The sequence below is a fragment of the Molothrus ater genome, chromosome 4 (assembly GCF_012460135.2).
Source record: "Molothrus ater isolate BHLD 08-10-18 breed brown headed cowbird chromosome 4, BPBGC_Mater_1.1, whole genome shotgun sequence".
In the NCBI taxonomy this organism is placed as follows: domain Eukaryota; kingdom Metazoa; phylum Chordata; class Aves; order Passeriformes; family Icteridae; genus Molothrus; species Molothrus ater.
This window is the reverse complement of record NC_050481.2, coordinates 35,211,745-35,233,093: the sequence shown is the minus strand read 5'-3', so window position 1 is coordinate 35,233,093 and position 21,349 is coordinate 35,211,745. Positions and strand designations below refer to the sequence as shown.

The 21,349-nt window shown below is 36.8% G+C and overlaps 1 protein-coding gene across 5 annotated transcripts in view; it reads right to left on the bottom strand.

Moving 5' to 3' along the window:
- Window positions 1–196: 196 nt before the first annotated feature.
- CLCN3 (chloride voltage-gated channel 3) overlaps window positions 197–21,349 on the bottom strand; it is a 60,314-nt gene continuing 39,161 nt past the window's right edge. For 2 of the 5 annotated variants that reach the window (XM_036382618.2, XM_036382620.2), the window contains 9 exons: window positions 20,251–20,438; window positions 19,478–19,600; window positions 17,956–18,162; window positions 16,829–16,909; window positions 15,236–15,781; window positions 11,039–11,225; window positions 9,346–9,744; window positions 7,296–7,512; window positions 197–3,256 (listed from right to left, as the gene is read on the bottom strand). In XM_036382618.2, the coding sequence (XP_036238511.1) occupies window positions 3,166–3,256; window positions 7,296–7,512; window positions 9,346–9,744; window positions 11,039–11,225; window positions 15,236–15,781; window positions 16,829–16,909; window positions 17,956–18,162; window positions 19,478–19,600; window positions 20,251–20,438 (2,039 nt within the window). In that variant the 3' untranslated portion in view covers window positions 197–3,165. Of the gene's footprint in view, window positions 3,257–3,513; window positions 4,986–7,295; window positions 7,513–9,345; window positions 9,745–11,038; window positions 11,226–15,235; window positions 15,782–16,828; window positions 16,910–17,955; window positions 18,163–19,477; window positions 19,601–20,250; window positions 20,439–21,349 lie in introns of those variants that run through there. The other 3 variants (XM_036382617.1, XM_036382619.2, XM_036382621.2) reach the window with 2 other exon arrangements.

Below are 21,349 nucleotides of genomic sequence, written 5' to 3'. Positions count from 1 at the left end.
ATAAAAAAGATTTTGTTTTAATTCTATAATTAGCTAGGCAATGCAAATACTGCATCTCCTACACTCTATTCTTTTTGACAAATCTTACTAGTTTTGTATGTAAAATTCTAGCTGTTAATTTTCTCAGGGAAAATAAATGCAAAAATCAAGACAAATCTTGTTTGTGAAAACAGTGAGAAAGTATGACAAAACAATAAATGGTCATACAGAAGTTTTTAATGCTTGATTAAATCATCACAGTAATGAGAATTTTTACTGTAATGATATGCAGTTCTACCACACTATTATAAATAAAAACATTAAGATCAATATTAAATACAGCTCTAGGCAACATCACAGATTAACAAAGAATGCATTCTTCATGAACCAGTATCTGAATGATTTAAAAAATAAAAAAATGCTGACACTTTCCCCCTCCCATCCACCACCTTTTTTTTTTTTTAATTAGTAACTTGAGTAAGGCGCTGCAAGTTTCACGTTAGAAATTTTTTGTTGCACAGCACAGGCACACATACTTCATTAACAGAACCTCTACTGCATGTTTACCAGAAGACATTTTAAATGTCAACAGGGAAAGCTTAGCAGGATAAGAGTAAACAGAGATGCACAATTTATGTGCAGCTCTGGGGATCCACACTGAAATGAAACACAGCAGGAGTGTGAACTGTATTTTAATTGAGACAGCAGTCTCTAGAATTAGGTACAAGTTAATACAGTACACACAGCAATGTTTTACGATAACACCGAACAGGGCAGAGATTTCAAACTGATTTAGAGTGATTTTTGTATGTGTAGTGAGTTTGTATTCTTCCACTACAGAAAAAGAAATCAGACAACAGAAATCAGTGTCACAGACAACTTCCAGAGCTGCCTTCTGTAAATGGGCCTAATCCTGCTCTTTGTGAAGCTTCCTCTTCTTCAGGCTTATGTAATGTAACATAGCAAATTTCTGGCTAATGTAACATAGCAAATCACTGGCTTCACATGGAAGAGTACAGGTGGTTGTTGCCATGCTCCCATTTTTATGTAGTCCAATTCCCTGTTTCATTTCCAAACCTGTTTTTAATACAGGGCCTGATCACTGTGATCCCCCTAGCAAATTTCACTTTCTACTGGTTCCAGTTGCTGCTGGAACTGAGATGATAAAATGTAGATGGCAGTTTTTTACTAAGAAAAAGAAGTTCAAATTCAACAGTGCACTTACTTAGGCACAGCCATTTTTGTGCAGCTCAGCCAAAAGTGCCACAATTTTGGTTCATTGTGTTATTGTACTTAAGATAAAATCATACTGAGTACTTCATGAATAAAGATGTTTGAGGTAACTGTGATGAATGCCTTAGATTTAAGATAATGTTAGACTTTTAGTGTTTCTATTCTGGCCATTTTTGCAGTCTTGTGAGCATAACTGTTAAAAGAAAGAAATTTTATCCAACCTCATATTACAAAACATGATTTTTGTCAGCCAGATTTAATTTTTTTCCTTCCTAATTTAGGCTTATAGCATATTGTCATTTTTCCTCTGCATGCAGTTCTGGTGATGGTCTGATAAAATGAATAGAAAACAAAACAATGAACTGTGAAGAAGTTAGGGGTCTGTCAGTTCACCTCCAAGTGTGTGTGTGTTGCTGCTGAATTTTAAAGTCCTGCCAAAGTTTCAAGTACTGGATTCAATTCTGCCCTGCTGCTCAGGTGTGACTACATATAATTTACACCTTTATATACTTGGGAGAAAAGAAGAGTCAAAAGCAATTTAATAGTTGCTTTCTCCTATTACTTTTAAAACCCTGCAGGTTTGGGTTTTTTTAAAATAAAACCCTACTATTACTGTTCCAGTTATCTGCCAGTAAAGAAAAAAGGAAATCCAAGGTAACGGCAGTGAGAGTTACATTTGAAAATGATCTTGCATGTATGTTGTGGATCATAAAGAAGCCATTTTCTTGAAACCCTTCATCTAGTTGTAAACATTTGCTAATCCTCCATTACTTGCAGAGGATTATGAATTATTCTATAAAATCACATTAAAAAGGTAATTAGTTATGTGAGATATTAACTGATTCATATTTAATAGATTTTTTAAATCCATACAAATATAAATAAAGAATGGTAAAACTTCAAGAAAAATAATATACATTTAGTGCAAATTATGAGTTACATTTCTTCCAACCATGTCAGCAGTGGAACGTCTTTTGTGGAGAAGAAAAAATAAAAATGACCATTCTCAAATTTTACAGGGGGGGGAAAAGATCTCCAGTGTTGAAGCATGCATTTTTTTACCAGATACACGTATACAGAATTGTTCCAGCTCTTAAACTAGTAGAATAGCAGTATTTTTCCTTATACTGCACAACATTGGTATATATCATAGTGTGTTCAATAATACAAAAATTGCATAAGACCAGGTCACGTTATTGATATTTTCTGCAGCAAAACCAGTATTTTTCTTTAAAATACTGGTTTCACCTGGTTTTAGTTTTCTCATATCATGACAGCACAAGGGTTGAAAGAAGTCTTGTGTGGTTCTTGGAAAGTATTACCTGTTCAACCTGGTTTTGTTGCAGTGCATCTGCACTGCCCCAAGCATTTCGTGATGTACAAACTTAGACATTTAATGGCACAAGAAAAACCTCCCTTCTTGTGATCACACCTCAGTAACTCACAGTACATCTCAATATGAGAAACAACTGCTTCAAAAGGGCACACCAATTTTAAAGAGGCTTTGTTACGGCTCAGGAGAGAGAGAAATAAAGCTCTTCTGGAATGTAGAAAGGTGACGAGTAATAGTTAATACGTTTCATGAAGGGCAAGACCTTTCAGTCTCCACAAGATGGCTCAATTCAGAATGATCCCTCCAGAAACAGGGATTAATAACACATCTCTTCAATGCTGAAGTACCAGGCTGGGCTGGAGAATGGCACCGCTTTGCACGGCTCACCCACTGCACTATCATGGCAGACCTGATGTCTCGGGACGCATCCAGTGCAGGACAGCAGCTCTCCCTTCCCACACTCCCATCAGCTCCCCCAGACTGACTCCTGATTGCCAGCAGCACTGTTATGTAAAAACCCAGCTCGTCTCTGATTTTAGAAGTTTCCCCAGACTACAGTGTTGTGCTATTCAACAAATGAACCTCCTCTTCCGTTTCCTCTCTCTCCTCAGCTATGGGTTTCAGTTGAACATTATGGAGGCGGGGTCTTGGTTTGCCGTCTGGGCCATATGACGGAGGATATCTTTTTTTGTTATAATGCCAAGGAGGCGCCTGAAAAGGATAAATGGAAGACTGATATTAATCCAAGCAGGAAAATAATGAAGTAGAACAAATCTGTAGCCAAGTCCTTTTTGTTGACAGGAATAGAGCAAAAGTAAACAGCCTGATTTTCTTATTTAAACAGAAACATTTTATTTATCAAAATGTTGAGGAACCACCAGTTTGATAAAACACAGCAATGCTGAGACGCTGTATCAAATGGTCTCTGACAGCTGTAGTCCGTTTTAATGAAATACAAGTCATACAAGTAGAGCCCATTACAATTTTTATTTAACTTTTTGTTTCTACAAAAATCAAATTTTCATTAGCATATGCCAACAAAAAAGTAACAAAGAGGGACAAAGAAAAGAGAGGTATGAAAAAGAAATGACAGTGATCCCACTTCATAAGGGAGGCATGTTCCAACCTAGCCATCAGAAGTGATGAACTGCTTGATGGCCCCAAATCAAACTCCCCTTCCCTCCTTTTTTAAACCAGAAGGATCCTTCCAGTCTGACACACTGGCTCAGATTGAATGTATTCATAGGAGCACACTGTACTGGCCATGAAACTTTTGTAAAATAAACAACAGTTAATTAGTTTTTGGAGTTCATGGCTTTAGAAAAAAACAAACTGTGAATAATAAAATTTTCATTTTCCAATTTAGATACTGTGCTCTTATGACACGGTCTTTTAAAACTATAACTGCTAAACATCAAATAGAGTGAGACTGTCCAAAAGGATAATATCACAAGAGAAGCAAAGAGCAGAATGGATGAGCTGCTGCCCTTGTTATTCTGGTTAGTACATTTCAATTTGTCTTATTAAAGGACGCATGAAATACTTGTGAAATATTAGCATAAAATGAGAACATAATTAGCATGTTTTGCACATAAGCAGCTAAACATGGTGGGTATGTTTAGTAGACATGGAACTAGCAACCCATGTCTAAATTAAGACAAAGTGTACCACCTATCTAAGGGGTTAGTTCACAACATCATGGTTAAAATCATATCTAGATTCTGAAGTCAACAGACTACATAGTAGCAGGCCACTTGGTGGCTGGTATCACTGCACATTTTGTAAAGGATTACACTCACTGCTGTAGGTAACAGTGGCAGAATCACAGACTTTACATAAAATCACAGGACTTTGCTAAAAAATATTTTCAAAAACTCATGTTAATAAAGGGGGATTACAGGGAAGATCTAATGATGCAATTAAAACATGCTTATCTCTTCTTCTCAAAAGATGTGATACTTTGCTATTTAACAGCTATTTAAAGCTGTCCAAATCAGAAAAAGAAATTGGCATATATGAAAATCTTAATTTGCATTAGTCAGGGAAAAAGTATTTCTAGCTGCATGCCTTCCCACCTGGGGAATTCAAGAGATCAACCAGCTGGATGGATGTGATCTCATCAACACAAGTATCAGAAAGTTTACTGTTTACTTTCCTTTAATGTTGTGACTAACAGTATGTTCACATTTACAGCTTCTTTTCTACAAAAGGATTTTGCACATGTTGTTTTATGTTTAATACAAATTTTGAGCATAAGAAGATTTCATGGTTCAGCCGATACCATAAAAGCCCTGAACAGTTCACAAGTTTCATGCTTCCTGACTTCTAATGTGTCTAATTATGAGATCTGATATATCTAATCACCAAGGGTTCGACGTGCTGCTTTAGTTGCTCGAGATGCTCTAATATGTTCTTCTTTGTGATGATCCCCAAGACAATCCTGCAACAGATTATGTTATGCTAATAACTGTGTGAAATCAAATGAAAAAAAAATTCTAATCATAATGGAAAAGGATTAGAGCAAACTGAAAAAGAAAAAAAAAAAGAAATGGTTGCAGGAAAGCTAATGAGATAATTAAATGAGAACTTATTTGAAAGTCAGTACCCTTTCCCAGATTTTGCTTTTTTTTCCTTTTTCTCCCAAAATGCTGAACACAATTGGCTCTACAACCACCCCAGAGCAGTATGTTTCTTGTATCAGTTACACATCAGGGTAGCAAACTTTATCCCTTCATCCTAAATTCACATATTTTTGGGTTTTAAAGGTACTGAAACTAAAATCTACTTTGTATTTCCTTCATTTAATAGTTATTTCTCCTCAGACATACAGATAATTTTGACATTTTAACAAGCCACAGTAGATGAACAAAGTAATAACTGTGTAAAGTCATAGCAACTGAGCTTCAAAGCTGCTTACAGAGCTGGGCTATCTGGTGGCCTTAGAAACAGACAAATTCAGACAAATTTCTTGTTCATGACAGGACAAATCAAGAGCAACTCCCTGGAATGGATATTCTGGAACAAATTTGGAGGAGTAAGGCTCAGTCTTCTCTCTGTCATCTGCACCAATTTCTGTACAATCCAGTCTGGACTGGAATCAGTATGTTGATGCAAGTCTTTAAACAGGTATATTCAGTTTACAGGAAATCTGCCAGCGAAAATATAAAGTAGTCCTTGATGTCCACAAGGGTATATGCCATCGCTAAACACCACTAGTACTAGTATTTATGATCTGCTCTTCTTGTAATGGACAGTGTGCTTGTGGAATGTCACAAATTTGTAAACTGAAGTAGTATAAAATAAATATTAAAGCCATTAGTGCTACTTTATTATAAAATAGTTTAAAATTTATAGTAGAACTTGACATAGTTTTGCACAATCAAGCTTTCTCTAGAGAAGATTTTAGCATCAATGTCAATGCTTGAGCACTCAACCACAACAGAAACTATGAAAAAAAAATCATAGTAATTATTTTTCAGTGAAGTTCTATTGATTCCAATTTCCCTCCCCAAACAAGAATAACTGCATGCCCAGACTAACTTCTAAATGTCAGATCATTATGTCCTTTAGAAAGGCTTCTGGAAACACTACTTGCCATTCCATACAGAGATGCATGGAAGGAAAAAAACAAACAAAACAAAACAAAAAACAGACAGGAGAACGTTTAAATACATTTGTTTTAAAATACATCTGAAAAAAAACCCCAACTTGGAAACCAACGAAATATTTAAATATTCGCTACATACAGCAGCAGTCCTTTTGCCCACAGGAAAACTAAGAAAGTCCCAGTCATTTCAGATTTCTTGTCCCAAGGACACTGATCAATCCTAAACATGTCAATGAGCAGACAACATTTCACTCCCCGGGTGCCTTAAAAGACATGCTAAAGGGAAAGCAAGATACTATGGTAGGAGCTTCGATGTTGCATGTCAAGTGTTTAATGCAAGAGATACAGAAAAGCAGAATGTTAAAGGAACAGCTGCACAGAAAAAGATCATGTAAAAAAAAATAAGGAGCAGTTTAGATAAGAGGCAATTACAATGAACATTTATTTTTCATGCTGGGAGCTGATTTATTTAGTAGATAATCACAGGACAACTCCCAACAGTCTCATTTACAAACATTCTAAACCTTAAAACTACTTTCCTGAAGTATTTTGAATTGTAGAAACAAAAGTTGCAGATTGAAGTTCCAGAACTAGGAGCAGTTTAGTTGTTAGTATTCCGAAAATCAAAAGCTTGCTGGTAATCGCCATCACTAGACTCCAGAAGAAGAGATACTGCCTAGATCATTTTCTGCTTTACTTTTTATGAACCCAGTATTTGTAAATGTTCAGTAACTGCTGATACATTGCATGTTGCCAGAACATAGATAACAACCAGGAAATACAGGCCTTAGACTCTGCAGAGTACAAGGACTAAATTTCTGCGAGACAAGTTGTGTCTCCTCCACAAGCAAGTTGCACAGACCAAGCTTGCCGAATGGCAGTAAATTTTTAACAGAACATCCTAAAATGACTGAAATCATCTGCCTGCTTACTTGGAATACAAAGAAGGCATAAGAATTTCAGAGAGGTGCTACAGCACAGCACATTCTTAATGAACAGCTGGGGTCCTCAGTTGCAATACCAAACCTACCATGGGTTCAAATACCATGATCCTGGTGTATATCCTGGTTCAAATACTCTGATCCTGGAAGTGAAAATTACTGTATCTAAAAAAATGCACAGCATTGCTGCCACTTTACTCACCCATTGTGTGTTACAAGGCACTGCCTCAGACCCAGCTTGCGGAAAATATCCACCACTATTTCCATTGGTGTGTGGTCTGTCACGGTGAAAGGGCTCATATCAAGGATGCTTCTGAGCTTCAAGGGTCGAGGGCTTTCTGCTGGAAGCGATGGGGTATGCTGGGCAAAACATACCCTGGAACTGCCAACAATCCCCTCCTGCTTCTTTCTAGCACTTTCTTTAAGAAAGACAGGGAAGGGGGAAAAACAGCAGAGGAAGAGGAATTTACATTCTTGGAGTAAGATGTTAATGCAGACATACAGCTCAATCAACACTACCAGGCTCTTGCACAGCCACTGCTTTATCCCCAGCAAGTGGTTGTGCAAAAATCACAAAAGCCATCTGCCATTCAGTTTTAGTCATTATTCAACTAATTGTCTCACTCAAATAAGTAACTTTTATTTACTATAAAGAGGTGGAAAGGCTAAAAAAAGAACTACTCAGCTCCTGAAGAAACTGCCAGGGAAAAGTCAGTGTCAAATGACAGCCCCCTGAACTTTGTCCTAATACCCAACTTAAACCTCCCTCAGTACAACTTCAGGCCATTCCCTCAGGTCTTATCAGAGGGCACCACAGAGCAGAGATCAGTGCCTGCCCCTCCCCTTGCCCTCATGAGGAAGTTGCAGACTGCAATGAGGTCTCTCCTCAGCCTCCTCCAGACTGAACAGACCAAGTGACTTCAGCCACTTCTCATATGGCTTCCCCTCAAGGCCCTTCACCATCCTTGTGGCTCTCCTTTGGATGATCTCTAATGGCTTTATAACCCTCTGATAATCTGGCACCAAAATTTGCACACAGGACTTGAGGTGAGGCTGTCCCAGACCAGAGCAGACCAGGACAATCCCCTCCCTTGCCTGGCTGGAGATGCAGTGCCTGATGCACCCCAGGACACACCTGGCCCTCCAGGCTGCCAGGGCATAGTGACTCTTAAGACAGACACAACCCAAGACTAAGCAACTTGCACTGTATAATCACAGCAGCTGAAATGAGTCTTACCTGTGAAAGCATTTTCTAAGAATGTTCTGCTATTCCCCCATTACTCAAGTAAATGCAAACTTTAACTAGTATGGTGTTGGTAATAATATCCAAGTTTTGTACATTCATATACATCCTACATAATGTAATACCATAGTATACACAGTAGTAAAACCACAGGCAAAAATCTGACTGAAGTAAACAGTGTTATGTTCACAAAACATGTTTTAAAAAAGTTTCTGGAGACTTCTGTCCCTTTCTCAAGTGTCTCTGTTGAAGAGATATGTATATATAAAAAAAATCGTTTAAGATGCAACTTCCATCACTTATTTCATGCACTAAATGTTACAGTTTTGTAACATTTTCTTACATAACAGTGTGTTTCCTCCTTTGGTTATGATAGTAGCCTCAAAATCCACAGAATTTTTCTTGCCAGTGCACAAAGCATTATCACAAGTATCACACAAGCACCAATAATATTCACCCAGAAAGAGATGTTCCAAACAGGGCTTGTATGCTCATGTGCCCAGGGACTAATTTCCCATTACACAAACAGATTGGAAAACATAAACCTAAAATAATTAATATTGCACTTATCTCTCCATAATACAAACTTGGTTGTTATAATAAAAGTAAAAAACACACTGTTAGAAAGAAATAGGATATACATTTAAAAATTACTTGGACAGTAATTCTCACAGAATACTGATGGTCAAAATAAGAATTACTCAGTTTTGAAGAATGTTACTATAGCATTACTCAAGGAAATGGGGTACTATCAAAAGCCTCAAAAAACGAAAAAATATCAGATTAGATAATGTTTTGACCTACGTGAGTATGACAACTTTTGTTTTTACAAGAGACAAAGAGATGAGGATTATCTTCATTTCAGAGCCTGCTACTGAAGATATACTATCATACAGTTAAATCAACCTGAAGTGTAAAAACATACAGAGTAAATTCTATTTTAAATATAAAATAATAGAAACCAATTTAAATTGGCGTATATAATAATGCAGTACTGAAAGTTAATTACCTATTGCAATAGTTAAATCTCTTCTTAGAGCAAACCCCACAAGTCTCTGTGATTCCTTTGACATAATAACAGGAAAACCATTGTAGCTGGTTTCGTTGATCAAGGTTTCTATGTCTTCGACAGTCATATTGTCCTGGGTCAGAACTGCTAAAGGGGGGTCGCTCCGCCGAGGCCTCATCACATCAGCAGCCAGTGTTGTGTGAGTGAACTCTTCCTTTGCATCCAAGAAAGGATACCCATTCAGTCGGATGTGTGCTTCATAGATGCCTTCCCTACCAAAGGCATCTCCTACCCACTTACTGGTCATCACTGCAGCCATTAGGGGCACAATATATTCCAGCCCTCCTGTTAGCTCAAAGACAATAACTACCAGGGACACAGTCATCCTTGTCACACCACCTGCAAGGAAAATGATAGCCAGTAACATCTGAGTATCAGATAACAATGATTTTAGAATTTTGTGCCTTCCTGTTGAGACCTACAACCATAACTTTGAGATGAAAGGTCACCTGACAAACATCCTTCTGCGTAATATCAACAGAAGCAGACAGAGAAAATTAACACAGAACTTCAAGAAGTGAAAAACAAGAGTTTTAGGGAAAATTCATAGAAAGGGAGGTAATAAAGGGAACTGGAAAATAAGTACAGTTATTTAATGTAAGCTAAGAATAAAACTGTGTCTATCTCCATACCACATCAGGGTTCAAAGTATTGTGAAACGCAAGGAAATCCAGTGATGTAAGAATTTGAAAAAAGAATGGAACTAATGCAAAAATGTCATAGGTAGCAAACCAACAGCTATGTTGTCCAAAGGATTAGGAATTTAATGCTGTTGCTTAATCATAAAAGCTAAACAGAATTATGAGCTGATGAAAAGAAATCTCTTTCTTGGACAACAGAAGACAGGGATTATACTTCTCTTTTGTTATTATTTAAAATAATTATTTTCTGCTAAGGTTTCTGATGCTATATCTTCATTTAATAAAAGAATATGAACTGTTTTTTCGATTCAATCAAGAGTGATTCAATTTGCACTATTAAAAACCAGAACCTCTCCAAAACCTAAATTTGTATCACTAGTTTGATTGCCCAAACATAATTTTCCTTAAAGAAAAGCTCTACTTCTTGCAGAATCTGTGCTAAGAGTTTTTAAGTTTAATTTCTAAGGCCACCAAGTTATAAATGAGGACAAGTTTAGGTCCCCAATTTAAGCCTCTTTCCATGAAGCTGATTTTCAACAATTAGACTTGAAAAAAATTTCTTACACACTTCTAAAACTTTTGTTTGGAAAATGAGTTTCAGGAACAATTTTTTGCAATTCATGTAGTTGTAGAAGCTGATCACACCACTTCCTTCTAATAATTTTAACTGTACTTGACACTGTAAATGCTCTACTTCATACATTTAAACGAACTGATTTCTCTGACCAATGTAGTGATGACATCTCTTGATACCAAAAAGAGAAAGCATACACTACTAAAATTTTCCTATTTCTCATAAATTTAGATTTCACATTATTTATCAGATCACAAGGATTTGAGGGTCTTGTTTAGAGATGTGAAAGTATTATTCTGGAGGGAAGACCCTATAAACAGGTGTTCCAAAACTGCACAAGTTTATGCCTCCTTTCATTTTTTAATAATTATTTTGCTATAAGAAGAAACCAGATACTTATTTGTTATATTTTATTTACCTAGGCATGCAGCAGCACCAACCATGGCATAAAGACCAGGTGTAATACAGTCAGCTCCAACTTCACACCACTCCTTGAAAATGAACCAGTCATGATGGTAGTAAGCCAGCTGCTCCACTGCAATTCCTACAATCCTTCCTGCTATTGCTCCAATTGCCATACTAGGTATGAACAACCCAGATGGAACCTGCAATAAAAACAAAACTGTTGTCATGCTGCTGGGAACATACCTGACACATGACTTAAAAAGTATTTTCTGTATTTTTTTTCTGAAAGAGATGCAAATACTCAAACTGTCAGGTTAAAACCATGTTAAGTGACCTTGGAAGGTTAGTAGACAGAATTCTATTGATATCTCTGACTGAGCTGATTAGGAGAAACCATTTTATGAGCATGTTTGTTTATATCTTACTGTATTTAAGAGAAAATCTACCACCAATACAGGACCAAGAACTAGACTCAGTGCCAAGAGCACAATTCTCTACCATGTGCATGTCCAGTGTGAGCTGTGCTAATCATACAGGGAAGAGTTCCTTATCATTTCCTGTCTCCCTTATTCCTTAACGTTCCTCAGAGTCAACATTCACTTACTAAACAGGACTGCCTTCCTAAACTGTTTCCTGACACTGCTATAAATTAACTACACAGGTGAGTTTTAAAGGAGGCTTTGTATTATTATTGCTGTTTCCTGTAGAAATGAGTGTATATAGAATGCTAAACACACCAAGAGAGAAAAGGCAAGATAATCCCCACCACAAAAAATAGGTAACACAATAGGTTAAAAAAGAAAGAAGCTCCTACTGTCAGTTTAGTTACTTAAAATGTTTTTCTGCTACTAACTAAAGCCTTGTCACACAACCATGGCTTAGTAAAATATTAGTGCAAACTTCCTTTTATCAGCAGTTTCATATAAAGAAACTGTTGTACATCTTTTCTTCTTACGAAGCCAATCTTTCCAAAAAACATACTGGTACCTAAATGTCTCATTAAACTGTAAATGCCTGCTGCTTCTCCTCACAGCAGTTGTTAACATCAAGCTATTTTATACTGTGACTGAGGTACAGACGTGACTACAAAAAAGGAGCCGAACTTTTACTTCGTCTAAATGCATCTCATCCCATCTTGTTGAAATAACTTAATTAAATATTGCATTCCTGTTGTAACAGGACACATCATGTAATTTTTCTTGTACTGTCCAGCTGTGAAATTTAAGTACTGTGGAATTCCAAACTATAGATTTTGGTGTGGCATTCAATAGCTGTTGCAGAAATGTATTTCAGAATTGTTGTTGTTGTTAGTATTATTATATTTTGTCTGTATTTATGGTTGCAAAGACTTCTAACAACAAACGAAGGAAAAGCAAACATAGCTTATAATTATTATTATTTTATATTTTGTCTATATTTGTGTGTGCAAAGATGATTTCTAACCAAGAAACCAAGGGAAAACTAACTTTGTGTTGGACAGTCAGCAGCATGGGTTTTGAGAAAAAGTTTAATAATCCTTAATTCCTATACTGAATTACCTAATATTTTGGTGTTTACAGAGGTAATATTTAATGCTATCATTTTAGTATTTTAGCCTAGTATTCAAATTGTGCATTTATACCACTACTGTTATTACTCATAATTAATTATGCATCTAAGCCCCTTCCTAACTGCTAAAATCAATTTTTTTTCCTGTGTGAAATTCTTCCTCAGTGAACAATGCAACAGTACCCTGACAAAATCCCGTATTTCCAACATAAAAGTAACTAAATAAATTATTGAAACTGCCTCAGATCCTACTGTGCTAGCAGTATGCAACAGAAATTCAGTCTCCATGTGGAAATTCCATCCAAATTATTTCTGGTCCTTTGGTAATATAACATTTTATGCACTAGCTCCTTCTCTTCTTTCCATCATATGTGGATAATGGTTACAAGTCTAACTGTAATTATGATTTTACAGGTCCATTTGTTTGCATAAGCCTGTGAATCACAAGTCACAAAGGGGAGAGGAATCTTCCCAGAGAAGTAGCAAGGGAAAACAGCTACGTTTTTCCTCTTCTCAGCTTTCTTCTCTGGGACAAGCTCAAATTACACTCCAGAGGAAAAGATTTGTTCTGTGTCATGTGTGTCATCTTTGGAAGAAGCAAGGATTAGGATATGGGTACAACTTTCCACCTCTTTGGTAGTGCAGCTGTGTACCAGTCATGTTCGGAGGCAAAACTGTAACCGCTTCCCACCTGTTGATCAGCGTTTAGACACAGTAATGAGTCTACTGATAAAAAGCAGTACAGTATAGGTGCAAAAGCATGAAAGAAAAAAACAAAACAAAACAAAACAAAAAATGCTGCCATATCAGCCTCCTGGTAATGCATCTCCACAGCAGTATTAGCAGCAGGAATCCCTTTGCCTCACTGGCAGCAGCTGGGTAGCTTTGCTCACCTCACAGGAAAGCAGCTCCTATGGGGAAGATGTGTATTTGCAGATGGCTACAGCTCCAGGAATAGACCTGGAGAGCCCAGAGGATCTCTTATAATTATTTAAATGACAGTGTAATATTATTTCTTCTCTCTTTTTTTCCTTCTATTTTGAATTTGCTTATTTTATAGAGATAAAGCCTAAAGCAAATAAATATCATTAAAGTAGCATCTACTTCTCCAGATCCTGGCTGACATTCTAACTAACCACATGCTTTAAAGCTTCCAAGAAATTAATGTAGCCCAGCTCCATCAATGACAGCAACATAACTCCTTGCCTATTGGCAGAGTAATAAATATATTGTCACAGCTTCACAAAAATACTTCCACATGCTGAAATTCTGAGAAAATGAACCCAACTCAAATAAAGTATAAGCTCTCCCATTCTGTAAAGCAGTGAATTCTATCTAGTACGCAGTGTGACCTTGTGGTGGCAACCCCATGTTAAAGTGCCAGATGCACATAAACATGTGAATGGTAAAGTAATGTCCCAGATATAAATGAAACCCAGTAAGTGAATACAAAACTAAACAGACTGAAGTGGTCACATCACACAACAGTGCCTGAATTACGGACCTAAGGAAGACTAGCTTTTGAAACACACACTCTAAGATTCCTCTCACCCACCAACCAACATACAGAACATAACTTCAAATAACAACCTGCAACATCTTCTAAAATATTGAAACATGAGAAACACAACATGATGTTATTGTTCTGTCAGTTACAGGATAGTTGAGGTTGAAGATGACTGCCCAAGACTGTCTGCCCCTGCTTGCAGGTTGCTCAGGCTTGCAACCAGTCAAGATCTGAGTACTTCCAAGGCTGTTCTCTGCACAGCATATTCCAATGATCAAACACCCTTACAGAAAGAAAGTGTTTTCTTATGCATGCTGTTACATGGAACAGCAACTTACACTGAAAAGTTAAGGCAAATTGAAACACAAATCTTGCTTAGTGAACGTTCTACGGGAAGTTTTCATTAAGACACATTTGATTATGGTGTACTTGCAAAAAAAATGAAGGGAGCCTGACAAGACAGAAAATGATGAAGGTGTGACAGTTATACATTATCACTAAGAAAACAGCCACAGACTGGGGAGAAGCTGAAGCCACCTCCAAAACAGATCTATCAAACAACTGGGAAAAACAAAAATTATGCTGCTTGTAATGGAAATGAAATTTCCATTACAGTCACATGAACAAAGCCCACTTTCTCATCACAGGACGCAGTACTGGAAAATACAGCAGAAGAAATCATCATGGTCTCCTTTTAACATCAGTAGTAATTACATTTATGTGAACAATGAGGAGAGTGGATATAAGAATTACCACCAATGAGTAGTGTAAAGGGTCCAGTCTGTTCTTATTCCAAGTAACAGGAAGACTAGGGAATCTGAGTGGTTATGCTCAAACTTTGCTCTTGGAAATTTCAGAATCATCCCTTATTGCTGAATCAGGCCCATACAAACAGACATCCATCCACACAGTTACTGCTCCCTACTGCATTTAGCACATTTCTATTCAGCTGAACAAAGGATTATTCTGAATTTAATTAAAGTTATTACTGTTTGCTACAGTACTTGCTTACTAGCTAAAAGGAAAAAGACCTCTTTTTAAAAGAAATAACATGAAAAAAAATAAACAAAGCTTCTAGCTTTGAGAGATGGGAAATGAGAAAGGCAATAATTAAATGATGACAGCAGATAAGAGAGCTACTGCATTCACACTTACCTTGATACCAAAAGTGAAGACTGTCATGATAATTTTAAATATGAGTGCTAAACACAACTGCCATATAGCTGAATAGACTCCAGTGCCTGCTGGGCGGTCAGGAATATCATCTACAATTTTGCTTGCATTCATATCATTTCTGTAGTCACACAGCGAGGAGGATTCCAATGGCCCACAGTCTGTGAAGAGCTCCTTAATAAGCTCACTGGTGTTTAGCCTTGTATATGGATTAGGAAATGCAATCACAGCTGTTATTGCTGCAACAATAATAACCTCCAGGACAGGATACTTCCCAAATTTTGTAGATTTGCGTCGACGACACCATGCAATATTTGCTCGGATGAAAAATGCTCCCCAGAGCCCACCAAATACTCCCAGAAGAATAAAAGGAAGCAGTTCAAAAAGGTACCAAGGAGTGTGATATTCCACATAAAAAAGGACTAGGCGGCTATTACCAAAAGGATTGATGGACCTTAGAACAAATGCAGCTACTAAAGCAGCAAAAAACGATCTCCATAAAGTTTTCAGTGGGAAATAGTAACTGACCTGCAAAAGACAATACATGAGAATTATTAGCAATTCAATTAAAGACCTGGAAAGAGAGGCTTCTGCATGTGTTAGAACACTGCTGCTCACATGGTATAAGCTAAAAAAGCTGCTCTGCTTTATGTCTCTTACTAGCCTTCATGAGAATCAGTGTGTACTACCTGTACTCTCAGATTTCCTGCTAATATTTTCACATCCTTTCAACCTCTATTGAAAGGTTTATCACAGATCTATTATTTTTAAGATGTATGATTAAAACTAACAAAAAAAAATTAAAAAGCCTCAAAACAGAACATGCACTTTCATTTTTAAGCCCCACATAGCCTGATTTGAATTTTAAGACAGTTTTCTTCTTCATTTTTTGGCAACAGAGGAAGTCCTCAAAATACCCTAACAACATAACAAAATTATACATGAAAGAAATATCTTCCCTACTTTTCAATTCAGAGATTTTTAGGGCTTTAATTGTCTTTAAAAATACCAATGATAGAAATAACATTCTTACATATTTTGAAAATTACAGTTAAAACTAATTTAGCATAACACATTTTTTGGAGAAGAGAATTTCCTTCCTTTGGAGGTAAGTTTTATAGTATATTTGCCCTTTTAATAATTATCATATTTTTGTTAATTATCATATAATTGTGTTTAGTGTCTGAAGCTTTAAGTATTGGTTAAAAACTTGCTTTACAAAACTGTCCAATAAGTCTTGAAAGCCTTTTTCAAAAATTAAGAGGCCTGTATTTTTTTCCAGAATAAACTCCTAGACTGAAAAGCTGCTGTGTCTCTATCTGTATGTAAACTGTAGTTATTAACAGACTTGGCCCTTTTCCAGAATAAAATAACTGAGAATAAAGTAAGGCTGACATTCATTTAAAAAAAAAATCTTCAGGAGTTTTCTGGTAACAGGACTCTTGGCTTTGAAATATGGGTCAAAAAATAATTTCCTTCTTTGGAGAGACTCCATAGCTTAAAGGAGTCTGAAATTATTTTAGGTAAGAGAGATTTTTTAAAACATTTATTCTTCAATGCCATCTCTTGACATACCTCCTCCAGACTGAAAAGGACTCCACCAATTGGGGCACCAAAGGCTACAGAAACTCCTGCTGCTGAGGCAGCTGACAACACCTGGAAAACGATAAAAGGTGAGGGGTTTGTCACAGTCTATGTTGTAAACATGAACAACAAAATCTCACTATAGCTATAAGCCAACTTCACTGATGACAGAGCAGAGCAGAGGCATGGCAGAGCAGATCTTCACCCTGCAGCCCTGGCAAACTCCTGGCAAGCTCCTGACAAGAGCCATGGCCTTTGAGAAGGAGCCCAAGCAGGAGCAAGTTTCTTGCAAGCACTGCAGCCTGTGGGTGATCCAGGCTGGGCAGTCCTGAATGGCTGTACCCTGTGGAAAGGACCCATGCTGAAGGTATTTGTGAAGGACTGTCTCCCATGGGTGGGGACCCACATTGGAGCAGAGAAAGAGTACCAAGAGGAAGGAGCAGCAGAGACACAGTATTCCCTTGTGCCACTTTGGGACAGAAGAGTTAGGAGTGAAACTGAGCCTTTCAAGAAGGGACAGTGGGGGCAAGATACATTTAGTTTTGTTTTCATTTCTCGCTAGTCTACTGTTGGCAGTCAAGTAACTTTCCTCAGGTCTGGTCTGTAATGGTAACTGGTGAGCAATCTCCCAGTCCTCATCTTGACCTCTGAGCTTTTCATCTGACTCTCTCCTGCTGTCCTGCCAACACAGAGGGGTGAGAGAACTGCTTGGCTGGCACCAAGTCTAACCCACCACACTCGTTAACAACAGTGAACTGAAACAGGGCAGAAAACACTGCTGTCACCAGGAACACTTTGTTCATGGGTTCAGAGTACTCTGCTGTCCTCACCATTGAAGACACCCATCAATTACCAAAGTTCAGAGACAAGCACAGAATTTAAATAAAACCAAATGGTCTCTGAAGGGGAGACCATTCTGGAGTGGAGACCAAACTGACACTGCCATAGAAATTATTTACCTGTTAGAATGCTGGGGATAATTCATTGTTTTTAACAGAATAAATAACAATTGATAATCACTAAACATTGTCCAAGAGAACAAAGATCATCTTTTAAACAAATCAGTGTAAATGCACCAATATTCAATACATTCTAGAAATGCTTTTTCAAGAACTTACCTCTCTTTTTTTAGCTTCATTTGTACTGTATTTTGGAAAGAGGTAGGAAAAAATATTCCCACAGCAGCAGGCAACATGTACCAAAGGACCCTCTTTTCCTAAACTTAAACCTGATGCAACAGCCAAGACTAAAGTAATTGTTTTTATCATCAAAGTCCACTTCCCCAAGTAACCTCTGATGATGAAGCCGCTCAATATAGTTTTTATCTGGAAGAAATAAAAAACTGTATCTGTTACTGCATTCTTGAATTTTCAGAAAATAATTCATCCATTAATTTTAGCTGCAGAACTTCAAAGCCAGCCGTTTGGAATGACTAACTTTGTCACACTTTAAAACATGTATCATTCAGATTGCCACACCAGGTCTATCTGCTTGCCAGAAGCTTTTCATTTGCAACTTACTCTAAAACACTGGGTAATAACATACAACTACAGTATCAATTACATTTAGTAGAAAATTATCGGCAGCTTCTAAGACTGGATTAATCAGTTTGTGATGCAAATTATGTAAAAAGGCAGAAAATTTCTAAAGGAAAAATAAATCTGCAAAAACCATACTCAAGATCAATCTATTGTAGCAATATCCCAACTTGCACCAGTATCACCCCTGTTTTCTCTTTGTGTTTTACCATCACTACATAAAAAACAACAGTAGATTTCTTCACATAAAGATGGAAAAGATCAGCCTATGTCCACCAGAAAAATCCGTGACTTGCCAAAGGTATTACTGTGCTTAAAAATGCTATATTATAAGCCTGGCAAATATGCCCATGCAGAGTAAATAATATACAGCTACCATATCACAACATGTCCATAAATAGGATGTACATTAAACACTGGACAGCTGTGTCCAGAAAGTAAAGACAGCTAGATTTGAAAACAAATTTAAGATGAAATTTCTTCTGGAATAATGGCATAGAACTACTCCAGGCTTAAAGAGAGGTGGATAAAAATATTTATAGAAAAACTGAAGAAGTAAGACTGACCAGATTGATTTGACTTTGGATTTTTCTCTCCCATTCTGTGGATAGTAGCAGACAGCAATTGTGAACAGTGAGTTTTTGAGGATATTACACATTTCACATTGTGACTGTTCATTAGTTTGTGCTAGTTAAGGCAGCTAAAGGCATTGCAACAAAATATTGATTGCTCTATCAAACGACCAAAATTGTGTCAATGAATCACTGCTCTCTTATCACCATAGGGAGGGTGTGGACTAGGGGAGGTTAGGAAATCATTCTTCAGAACTATACTAATCCAAATGCTTCCTTAAAAAGTGGTCCCAATAGAAGCAAAATCTACTAACTTAGGTGATTCTTTTAAGTTTGGGGTATTTTCTCAGAAACAATTAGCAAAATTACCAGGTTTTCAGTTTGAATACTTGTATTAATATACTTCTTCAAAGACACAGGGTGCTTCCTCTTGCCCTTCCCCTGACCCACTAAGGCAGCAGTAATCTACACATTATTATGAAACACCTATTTTTATATATATATATATATATAGATTAGTTAGACCTCACCTCAGGTATCCCTGAGCCACAGGCGTAGGGAGCAAATACCTTCACGAGAGAAACTGCTAAGAAGGCAAAGCTCAAAGCCCAGAAAATGTACATGATGTAGTTCATTATGTATGAACCTGGACCCTAAAAGCAAAAACAAAATGTCAGAAAATAGGTTTGATATAAGAGCAAAATCACTACTTAAAATACTCCAGAAGCACTTCTGCTGCAAGTACATTAATACACATATTTTGAGGCACAGTAATTATTGCCAAGAGAGAGTTTTGTTTGAAAAGCATGAAGCCATGACACTTGCACATTAGCACAGACTTATAAAAGGTAGAAAGTGTTCTAACATTTCCTCTTGAAAAGAAAAAATAAACATTGAACAGCTATGTTTTTAATAGCTAATAGCTGCTAAAATCTAGTAAAATATTGAGTAAATCTTCCTTATTTAAAAAATGTGATAGAAAAAAATCAAGCAAATCTATTCTTAGTTATCAGAGAATACCATAAATGGATTTAATTTACGTACAGCTATGATCAAGAATAGAAATTCTTGTGTTATCAACAGCTCTATATTCTCATAACTTCCTTACATTTGCAAAACTCCAAGCTCCCTTGCAATTCATGAAATACACATTTATTACACTATAATCTAGTAATCAATTCAAATGCTGAAAAATGGGACAGACAGTACAACCTAAATTCATGTTTAGAATCCTAACCTTAAGACCATTATTTTTTTCCCTATTCAGCCAAGCTGTTGAACAAGGCATTCAAAGAATACTCACTTCTGCTTGCCCGATTATTAGCTCTGCCCATGTTTTCCACTGCGGACATTTATCTCTCTCTTCAAATGTGGTCTCATTTGAACCCCAACAACACTGCTCATGGTTAAACCACAAAGCACTAAGGCAAATGCCTTCCTTCAAGTCAGTCATCCAGTCAGCAGCTATGTCAATTAATCCTGCCAATGCCCCTGTTGTAGAAACAGTTTTGTATTAATGTTCTGGTAAACAGAAATAACACACACAGCTAAAATGAAGGAATGTGCTCATATTAACTGAAGTATTAGGTATTAACTTAATTAAATGAACATTTGATATACTACTGGTTTCTAGGATTATATTCTGGTTTTTGTTATGGTAAGACTAATATTTGCTGAAGAATTAAGTACTTTGTATATTTTCCAAGTTAAATGAGATTTTTTTTTGCCTTTTTTTTTCCCTATACCACAGTTCTCCAACAGTCCACTGAAACCAAGGAGTTAAGAGTAAAAAGAGAACTGTTACTTTTTTGTGATGAAGCAGTTTATACAGCATCAAGCCTGCTGGAAAGAGATGGGATTCACCTGTCTAAAAGGTGGAAAAGGATTCTAGCCTATGTGTTGGCAAGTCAAAAGCAGTACTTCAGTAGAACAGAATTTCAACCAAATTATTAAAACAGGTAAACATAAGATCTCCTTGTGACTGAACTCAAGGTTGTACCATTTAAGATCCACTAAACATGCAAGAGAAGGCATCTGAGACTGAAAAACCTACCAGTGTGCAAGACCAGAATTTGCTCACTTTGTTACTCAGAAACAGAATAAAGGAATTTTAATAAACAGCAGCTTAAGGGGTAGAAAACACTACACTGCATGTTCCCACTGAAATTATCATAAACAATTTCCAGTGATTATACAGATTATACACTCCTGGTTTGTGCATCCAGAAGTATATAAACATGCTACAAACTTTGCATATATATTAAATTATATGTGATTTGTGAAAGTGATTATGTATATACCTAAGCAGCAATTATACTGTTACCATGCTTTTTAATAAGCATAGCCTTACTCCACAACTAACTTTCCTAACATTTAATCTAATATGTTTAAACGTCTATTTG